This window comes from Pongo abelii, chromosome 19, assembly GCF_028885655.2.
Source record: "Pongo abelii isolate AG06213 chromosome 19, NHGRI_mPonAbe1-v2.0_pri, whole genome shotgun sequence".
NCBI lineage: Eukaryota > Metazoa > Chordata > Mammalia > Primates > Hominidae > Pongo > Pongo abelii.
The window spans coordinates 91,117,599-91,127,700 of NC_072004.2; the positions used below are offsets into that span (position 1 = coordinate 91,117,599).

Below are 10,102 nucleotides of genomic sequence, written 5' to 3' on the forward strand. Positions count from 1 at the left end.
CAGAGTAAAACCCCCGTCTCTTTATTTTATTTTTTTATTTCATTTTATGTATTTTATTTTCCTTTTTGAGGCAAGAGTCTTACTTTGTCACCCAGGCTGGAGTATAGTGGCGCGATCTTGGCTCACTGCAGCCACCACCTTCGGGTTCAAGCAATTCTAGTTCCTCAGCCTTGAGAGTAGCTGGGTTTACAGGCTTGCATCACCATGCCAGTTGCTTTTGTATTTTTAGTATGACAGGGTTTCGCCATGTTGGCCAAGCTGGTCTAGAACTCCTGACCTCAAATGATCTGCCTACCTTGGCTTCCCAAAATGTTGGGAGTATAGGCGTGAGCCACCGCACCCAGCTGACCCCGTCTCTTTAAAAAAAAAAAAAAAAAAGGAAAAGTTAACTGCTGTATACATTTATTCCCTCTGCCTGAACTTTTCTTCTCCCAAGCTGGCACATGGCCCACCCCTTCTGGTCATTCAGTCTCAACTCAGATGACACCTCAGAGAGGCCACATCCGAACACTCAGTTGTACTGTTTTCATAGTGTTTATCACTACCTGATAAGATTTTATGTGCTTATTTTTTTTTGTCCATGTCTGTCCCTTGTTCTAATCCCCACCTATAGAATTTTTCCTTCTTCTCTCAACAGCCTCCTTTTCTGAAAGAGTTCGGAACATGTCGCCTGATGAAATCAAGATCCCGCCAGAACCCCCTGGCAGATGTTCAAATCACTTGCAAGTAAGCATGAGGCTTGGCTACTGAGGTCGGATAGATTAGATAGCCTGGGTTACGTGTTTGGTTTGGTCTTAATCTTAAGAGACCATGGCAGGGAAAGGGACTGAGGCTTCTGTAAAAGAAACTGACAGGTGGGAAGGATCCCACAGTTCACTTTACCTCCTGTTAGCCTCATCTCAGGAGTCGGCTCCTACACCCACCGCCATGTCCTGTGGTGCTGCTCCAGCAGGGCGGCCCTGGCTTGCCCTCAGTAAGGTCCTAAGCAGAGACAGAGAAAAGAAGATAACCTTTTCTGTGCAGCCCTGCTGGACCAGTGGGAGCTTCTCAGAAAGAGCTTTGCTAAGAAACTGAGGAACCCTCAGAATGTAAAATAAATTACAGAAATGAAAAAATCACAGGCATTATATGTATACATTTTCTATCCTAATCTATTTCTAAAATGCTGATTCAGTAGCTTCTTGCCTGACAGAATGTGCAGTCCTGACTGGAGATTTTGAAATCCCAAGGAGTCGAAGCTTTTGTGCAGTTACATTCCTGGGGGGACAGCTAGGGTTCAGCCCGTGGCTCTCCTTGTCCCTCTGTAGGTTCCCTTGTGATGAACAATAGAACAGGCATCCAAGGCTGCACAATCATGGCTTCTGGACCACCTGCTTCACCTTTGATCCTGGAGCTCCCACTGGGTGCCTCTGGCTACACAGCAAGCCCATGACACCACCCTAACGGATGGATGACTAATGAGACCTGAGGCTAAGGAATGCAGCAAGCTAGGGGAGGGCCAGAGCAGGACTGGGAGTGTAGTGCAGATTCCCTTCCCTTCCCAGAAGTCTCCTCCCATTGCTGAGTCGTCTCCCCACCACTGCCCTCCAGAATCACATCACCCTCCATGCCAGACAACCAGACAACAAGCTCCAGCCTGTAAGGATGACTCCAGCAACCCGCCAGTCAGAGACAAGCGGCGCACAGCATGCAGTGCCAATTGTGCCTCCTCTTTAGACCCTCCTGATGGTGGAAACCATGGCATTTGAGCAAACATTTTAGTTCATCTTGGGTAGTAGAACTGATCGTATGGCCCAGGAGACACAGCCAAGTCATCTGTATGACATGGATTCTCCTCAAGTTGCCGAGCCTTCTGTATACGGCGCCCCCCATGACCCTGGAGGAGACAGCTTGGAGGACAGAGGTTCTTCAGTCTTGGCTGAAGTCACAGACCCCTCTCTGCAGTTGAGCTCTGCTCTGGCCAGTCTTGGTAGAAAGATTTGGCCTCTAACAAGGGGAGTGGATCACCCCTCCTGACGTGTCCTAAATGTTGTCACGTGGGCCCTCCAGGCCTGCCCACCTGCTTTTGCCAGCACAGTGCCTCAGATGTTTCCCTTCTGGAGAATCTATATTTAACCCCCACTGCAGGGGGAGGCTGCAGGTAGATCTTGCCCTGGGCCAGTGCCCACCTTCCTGGCTAAGACTGCTCTTTCCAGAGGTGGCTCTGCCATGACACTCTGGTGTCTTGGCCGTCTTCATTGGCACTGGGTCATGCTGATGCCATCTACTTTGGGCTTCATGTCCATGGGCTGGGCAGGACCCCCTTCCTGAGGACGCCTGTGCCACTGGCCACAGTAGGTAAGCCTGGATCGCCCCAGGTGGTTCTCCACTCTCCCATCGAAAGCCAGGGCAGTGACCTGTGGGGGAGTTTGGGTGAGAGATAAGCAGTTAACCCTTGATGCCCTCGATAAACCAGCGCGGACCAGCCACCTGTGAGCCTCCCCATAAAAGACACATTCTAAAAAGTTTGCAAGACCGAATCCAAACAACTCTATTCCTGCCTCCCATTAAAAGGACATAGCCCTTCCGAAGTCTCCTGTGGTTCACAGTTCTGCTGAGGACTTGACCTCATGTTAAAATTTAAAACCAGGATTTAGTCCCTGCATATCAACACCAATCCCTAAACCCTACTTCGGATGATTCTGGAACTGATTAACCAGTTGGGGCTTTGTTCATTATTTTCTCCATGGCTCCTCTGCTGTGTGATCTTCTCACTGCTCACTATACTGTCATCCAGAGAGCGTCAGGAAACCTCAGCAGTGAAAGCAGCCTGGTCTCGGTTTATCTTACTTGTGTGCAGTTCTGGGCAAAGGCAGGGTGGAGAAAGAGAATAGATTAATTTTTTGTTTTGTTTTGTTTTGTTTTGTCGAGACAGAGTCTCACTGTGTCACCAGGCTGGAGTGCAGTGGCATGATCTCAGCTCACTGCAACCTCCACCTCCCAGGTTCAAGCTATTCTGCCTCAGCCTCCCAAGTTGCTAGGACTACAGGCACGCCCCACCACACCCAGCTAATTTTGTTTGTATTTTTAGTAGAGACGGGGTTTCATCATGTTGGCCAGGATGGTCTCAATCTCTAGACCTCATGATCCACCCGCCTCAGCCTCCCAAAGTGCTGGGATTACAGGCATGAGCCACCGTGCCTGGCTGAGAATAGGTTAAATTTTAACCTGAGGTCAGGTTGGGCTTTGCGTGACTGGAGCCTCACGTTCATGCTGCACACGTAGCTGGTGACCAGGGGCTGGGATGGTGGAGGGGTGGGCTTCTGTCATACACCCCCTCTGCTCCTCTTCCATAGGACAAGATCCAGAAGCTTTATGAACGAAAGATAAAGGAGGGAATGGATATGAACTACATTATCCAAAGGAAGAAAGAATTTCGGAACCCTAGGTAAGTTTCCCTTGAGTCTGCAGAGTTTATTGAGTTATTAATGTTGGGCTAAGGACTAAGACGTCCCCAAGGAGGTGGTGAGGAAAAGCCCTGAGCCCAAACCATCACCCAGACTTGTCATTACACTGAGTGCCTGCTGGACATGGCAGACTGTGCTAACCTAGCCAGAGGCTTGCCATTTAAGATCCAGACAAAACACAAAGCAATCCATACCGAGGATGAGGGAGACCTGGCTGAGTTCTCGTCCCTGCTCTGAGCCTAAAGCACATGACCTCTCAAGGCCCCTGTCCTCATGGAAGGAATTGGACTAGACGATTACTGTAGGTTCATCTTCCAACTCTAAAAAGCTGATTTTTGCGTATAGGTGAGAGGTCTTAGGACCAGAGCTATGTCTGGTCTTGCTCCATTTAATGCTCAAGCTAGTGACATACAGGGGAAAGAGCATGGCCCTTGTGTGGGTCTGAGTGTGGTAAGCCCAATCCAGCTATGCAGACTGAAGGTCAGTGAGACAAAACTCAGCCATCACCTTGACCCCTTGCTCCTCCCGGCCCCTAGTTAACAGGTCCATCTCCCTGGGAGGGTGGAGGGCCATCAGGAAGCTTGCTTAGAGCGGCTGAGCTGGGTTTAAAGGTTTTGAAGGTTTTGTGTCAGCCCCAGGAGCTGGATGGTTCAGGTCCCATGCAGGGACGTGGACTTGTGCCTGCTCAGCGCCGGTGCTGTTCTTTCAGCATCTACGAGAAGCTGATCCAGTTCTGTGCCATTGACGAGCTTGGCACCAACTACCCAAAGGTGCGTCTGGCACACGGGGCTGGAGGGTGATGGGGACACCCAGGGTCGTTTGCTTTCTCCGTGGGATTTGACCTGCAGCCACAGAAAGGTCCGTGTAGTGGCACCGCTAGTTGAAAGCACGGTCCCCGTCTCTTTTGTTTGAGTCCCTATTGTTCTGAAATAGTCCAATAAAGAGATTCCGGTGGCCGGCCTGATGCCTGGCCCCTGACTGGTGGGGACGTGTGTGGACCTGCTGCTCCTGGGGGTCGCTGGATGGGGGCTTCGTGCTCCCATGTTCTTCAGCACTTGCCAGCCACCCCTTTGCTAAAGACCAAAGATGACAGCCGAGCCCTGGGTAAGGGGACCCCAGACCAAGAACCTCTATGGAAAGACTCGGGCAAGGAACTTGGGTTTCTGAGTCATTTGTCATCTGAGTCATTCGCCTTTTCCTTTGCAGGATATGTTTGATCCCCATGGCTGGTCTGAGGACTCCTACTATGAGGCATTAGGTAGCCTTTTGTCCCTCCTCCCATATACCTCGTCCGCCCACCCGACTGTCCCTTTATCCAATCAGTTGGTTATCCAGGTGACACATGTTTCAGGGTCTCCTCTATGTCAGGCCATGTTCAAGGGGGCTGGGTACAGGCCTGAATGAGACAGACCCATCCCTGCCTTAAGAGGCTTATGCCACAGCAAAGAAGATGGAACGTCACGCCAGTAATGCCAGCCTCGATGAGTGTTGGTGATGACAGAGTTGCAGGGTACAGGGGAGCTTTGGCAAGCAGGGTCATCTAATCTGGCCAAAGGGATGGGAAGGCCTCACTGACGAAACTGTTCAAGCTGAAGTTTGAAGAGGCAGAGGGGCCAGGCAGGTGTAGGCAGAGTGTTCTGAGGCCAGTGAGAGGATGGCTTTTTCTTAAGATTCCAGTTTGGGAGCACTGGGAGAAATGTCAAAGGGCCCAAACCCCTAGAGCACAGGTCTTGAGCCTGCAGCCCATGGCGCAGATCTTGGCCTGCAGAGGTGCTTTGTTTGGCCTTCATGAATTTTGTCATCTTTAATTTGAATTCATTGCCAACATTTTACGTAATCTCTGATTCCAGCTTCTCTCCGTCAGTAGGAGGGTAGTCCCCATTGGGCCTGTATTCCCCATTGGGCCTGTATTCCCGTGTGCGGCAGTCCACAGGAGCTCAGGAGTAGCCGACCCTTCCATACACACACAGGGCATGCAGCCCTCCAGTCTGGAGCTGAAGGCCCCTGCCCTACGCCGACCAAGGGCTGGCTTCATTTTGCCAAGCACAAAGAACACTCACTGAGCCCGTGAAGGCCTTTAGCCCGCTGAAAAGAACGCAGGGATCAGAGTAGGCTCCCTCAGCCCAGAGCTGCTCGGGGGCCACCTTTGTAACAGCTTCTCTTGTCTTCATAGCCAAGGCCCAGAAGATTGAGATGGACAAATTGGAAAAGGCCAAAAAGGAGCGAACGAAAGTAAGTGATGGCAGACCTCCTAGATGAAAAAGGCAGGTGTGGAGTGCATGGGTCCTGCTGGCCGAGCCCAGAAGGTGTCCAGGCTGCCCCCAACCCTGGCCCTGTGTCATCGCCCGGTGATGCTCTGAGCCCCTCAGCAGGGCCTGTGCGCTGAGCAGACCTGGTGGGTTCACGGCGCTCGTCTGCTGCTTTTGCCCTCGGAGGCTTGTTTGCTACATTGTGCCCCCCTTTCCTCCCCGCCAATTGCAGAGCCTTGGGGGGCTTTGTCTGTTTTGGGTCATGGGGGCCCTCTGTGGCCTGAAGGGAGGGAAATAGTTCCCTGAGAGAGTGCCGGGCCCAGCTTGCTCTGCGCGGTGAGTGTCTTGGCCTCCAGAGCTGCCCTCAGTGGCCTGCCTGGGTGCTACCTATTAGGTCCCACGTTAGGGCCCTGAGCACCACTTGTTCCCCAGCAGTGTGGTCTGTGTTCTTCAGGGAGCATCAGTTTGGCTGGGAGACCAAACTGTTATCTCCGGGTGTTGTTCCCTTTGTGAACAGTCTCGGAGCCGGGCATCAGGACACCAGCTCCTCCCACTTCTGGCTCGGCCTGACCATCCTCAAGCAGCTGCGGCCTCCAGACCGCTTCCCTCACCCCAAGCAGAGGGGCTGTGGGGCCTGGGCATGCCGGTGGCCCTCTGGAGGCGCTGGCTGCTGGGCCAGGAACATGGGAACTGGTGCAAGGGGATAATCGGGGTTTCTCATTCTTAACCCTTGATTGAATCTCCCTTCTCTCTCTTTCCCTCTCCCTTCCAAACCCCAGGCTTGTTGCAGGGACGTGTCTGCAGCGCCTGGGGACCGGAGCTGTCCTTCCCCTGTGCGGGCGGGCACCGCCTCCTCCTGGGTGTGAGGAGGAGGGGCCTGGCCAAACGGTTCTGGGCATGTGAGGTGGGGCGGTGGGCGGGGGGTGCCGGGCATGTGCAGAGACCTGGTGATGCCGGGAGGGATCCAGTACTGTTTGGAAAGTTCTTTTAAGAGTGAAAAGCCCCTTTGGGTTCTTCTTAGACACCTCGCCCTCCCCCAGATGGTCAGAGCAGAGTTCATTTCCAATGCCTCTTTTGTGTAGTGCCAAGCTCCTGTCCCCCAGGAGCTGACGGATGGCAAAAAGCTGTGGACACCCAGCTTTGCCTGGTCTTATTCTCTTCCCTCTCCCTCTCCAGATTGAGTTTGTGACGGGCACCAAGAAAGGCACCACGACCAACGCCACATCCACCACCACTACCACCGCTAGCACAGCTGTTGCAGGTAGATTGCAGAGCTGCCCTGCCTCCTGCCACACACATGGAGCCAGGGTCTCCCTGGCTTGTTTGGGCAACAGACAACACGTGGATCTGGGCCTGGGCTTAGCCTTGCTACTTTGAGAAGCAGCTTTGTAGTCTAGGGTGGGCCGCTTTGGGGTCTGCTCTCTAGGCTCCCGCCGGCCTGCAAGGGGAAGGGAAAGAGGGCACCGCTCATTGGTGGATCGTGATCCTGACTTCTGCTTTATCTCCAGATGCTCAGAAGAGAAAGAGCAAGTGGGACTCGGCTATCCCAGTGACAACGATAGCCCAGCCCACCATCCTCACCACCACGGCCACCCTGCCAGCTGTCGTCACGGTCACCACCAGCGCCAGCGGCTCCAAGACCACCGTCATCTCTGCTGTGGGCACCATTGTGAAGAAGGCCAAGCAGTGACCTGACGGGCCACCCTAGGACTTGAAAGGACCGTGCCGCCCAGTGACCACTGCCCAGTGGGAGGCGCCACTTTGTGTATTTCAGGACTGGGACCTGCTCCCCAGATGCCACCTGAGAGGAGCTTCTGTGTGGCATTCCAGATGGAAGGACAGGCAGCGCGGGAGCCAGGCACTGTGGACAGGGTCTGTCCACGCACCACCTGGGGTCTGCCGCCTATTAAAAGTGCCATATTCTTACCTCTTGGCATTTCAGATGCACTGGCCTCTCCTGCATTCTGTTTGCAGGCAAATGCTTCAGCTCACATGTCCCCCCATCTTTGTTGGGACTGTTGCCTCAGGGTTGACAACAGGGTGATGGAGGCCTGGGACACTGTTCAGAGGGGTGACCCAAGAAGCCGCCGTTGTTACCCGTGTATGCCTCTGGGCATGGACAGGCGGGAGTCCCCGAGCCCCATGTATGCTCCATCTGCTGCCTTGATCCCAAAACCCAGCCAGTTCTCGGGTGATGGCGGAGCTGTGCTCCCTTGGGTGCACTTGAGCACTCCCCAGACCAGATCACTTTTTGGACACACCCAGGCAGGCTTTTGAAGTCAAGCCAGTTTCCAGAAGGGCTGGGGTGAGATCCCGACCTGTGCAGGGAGTGGGGAGGTGCCAGTTTCCAGAAGGGCTGGGGTGAGATCCCGACCTGTGCAGGGAGTGGGGAGGTGTCAGCGCCTGGCCAGGGCTGCCCCAGTCCCTCGGTGCCCGGTGAGCGCAGCCAGCAGGAGCTGAGCAGTGAGGGAGATGAATCACCTCCTGCCCTGGCCAGGCGGCAGCTCATTGTTTACGGGCAAGCCCTTCTCCTGGGAGGGCTCCTGCCACCCCACCCTTCCTCTGTGTGTTATCTCTGCCCCACAGCAGCCCCTGGGCAGCACCAGTGGCCACTGGGCTCCCCCCAGGGCTGAAACGGGTTTCCCAGACCGGGGGTTCAGAGGAGACTGTTTACCCTTCATGATCTTTGGTGACTCCACTGGAGCGGAAGGGCTGTGTGTCAAAAGAAGGAAGCCAGGCTGTGAAGGGCCGTGTTGCTTTCAGTGGGTGGGCAGAGGTTTAGAAAGGTGGTTCTGAAATTGCACCTGGTACTCTTTTGGGACCTGGGGAATATAAGGAACTCTGTGCATGAGGTTTCAAAAATAAAAATTGAGTCCACTCCCCCCGTACACACACACTCGGGCACTTCAGGAGGTCAGTTCTCACCCCTCCTTGATGGGGCTTTAAAGCTCTGGGGAGAAGAGCTGCTCCCCACTCATGCCCCAGAGGGACTCTGAAAAGGCTTCCTGTGACCTCCGACAGCGGCCCCTCATGAGCCAAGGGCACCGTGGATGTTTTGTGGGAGGCAGCATGGCACCGTGGAAAGGGCAGTAGACGTGGAGCCAACACCTCTGGCCTGGATTCCGCTTAAAACCAGTTGAGTGGTCTCAAGCCCTTGACTTCTATAAGCCTGTTTCTTCTCTGAAATCACAGTAATAAAGCGTTGTAAGGTGGTTGGGAGGAACCAGAGGTGACTTATGCAAAAGCTTTATAAACTGGAAAGTTCCTGCCAGTGTTTGTTGTTGGCTAAATCCAATTTTGTTGTTGTTGTAGACCAAGGAGAGGAGCAAACTCCTGGCCTGTCCCCCGTCTCGTGCTCTGTCAGTGGGGTGGGGTTTGGCAGGTCTTTCCCCTCCCCGCTTTCCTCTGGGCAGCCCTGGCCCTGCTATTCATCTGTCCAGTTAAAGCAGTAATGACTGTCTCCTGCGGGGCCGCAGAGGTGGGGGGCCTGGAGAGTGAACATAGGCTTAGAAGTTGGGCAGCCCCAGGCCAAAACTGCTGCCCCACTTACCAGCCTCATGAGTTGGATCAAGGTTTTTAATCCTTCTGGACTTCCATTTACTCTTCTATAAAATGGTGCTTACCCACCTTAGTCGCATCAAGGATGGCCCAGAGATGTGTGAACAGTTCCTGTTGTGCGTGGATGGCCCAGGCACTAGGGGTCAAAGCTGTTTCTAACCAGTGTGTGTCTGCTCACCAGAGAACAGTGTCCAAACTGAACTCTGTCCACGGCTCCTACTGTCCCCCACCCACACACCCACTACCTCTCCCTAGGGCTCTGATCTTGGGTGGGCATCGGGATTCATTTAGCTTCCCACCTTGCACATGTAATACCCCAAGATGTGTCTCAGGTTTGTATAATCCCCTCCTGACTCTGCTGGACAGGTGGGTGCTCCTTTCTCAACGCTCACAGCACCCCCTTGCTTTTAGGATCACACTGAACTGCCTTGTAACCTCTGCCCACAAGCGGGATGAGACAGCTCCTGTCTCCTAGTTCTTGTAAGCAGAAACAAAGCAGGCATAAATAACTCTCTGCTCCAGTGCCTGGCATGAGATAAGTACACAGGTGATTGGGGGAATGGAGGGTTGAAAGGAGAGGTGAGTTTGCTCATCTTCCAAAGGGGTGGTCTCTGCTCCTATGGTCACTGAAATGAAAGTTTCCAGCCCCCAAGCCCTGTGCTCACAGCATCATTCAAGCCGCCTGGGGCTTGATTTCCAAAGGGCTGCTGTCGATTGGCGATGCATTGACAATTATTGAGGTTCAATGATAGGTACAGGAGGGTTCAATATTCTCTTTAATTTTGTATCTATTTGGAAATCTCTATAATAAAGGATTTTTTAAGGGCTGTTGAGCCTGGTGCAGTGGCT

At 53.4% G+C, this 10,102-nt stretch overlaps 1 protein-coding gene across 5 annotated transcripts in view; it reads left to right on the forward strand.

Annotated features, from left to right (window-relative positions):
- Positions 1–8,966, forward strand: part of SAP30BP (SAP30 binding protein) — a 40,618-nt gene extending 31,652 nt beyond the window's left edge. For all 5 annotated transcript variants that reach the window (XM_024234410.3, XM_009252043.4, XM_024234411.3 and 2 more), the window contains 7 exons: positions 638–726; positions 3,336–3,427; positions 4,156–4,216; positions 4,653–4,704; positions 5,620–5,678; positions 6,872–6,956; positions 7,204–8,966. In XM_024234410.3, coding sequence (XP_024090178.1) covers positions 638–726; positions 3,336–3,427; positions 4,156–4,216; positions 4,653–4,704; positions 5,620–5,678; positions 6,872–6,956; positions 7,204–7,385 — 620 coding nt within the window. In that variant the 3' untranslated portion in view covers positions 7,386–8,966. The remainder of the gene's footprint in view (positions 1–637; positions 727–3,335; positions 3,428–4,155; positions 4,217–4,652; positions 4,705–5,619; positions 5,679–6,871; positions 6,957–7,203) is intronic.
- The last annotated feature ends 1,136 nt before the right edge of the window (positions 8,967–10,102 follow it).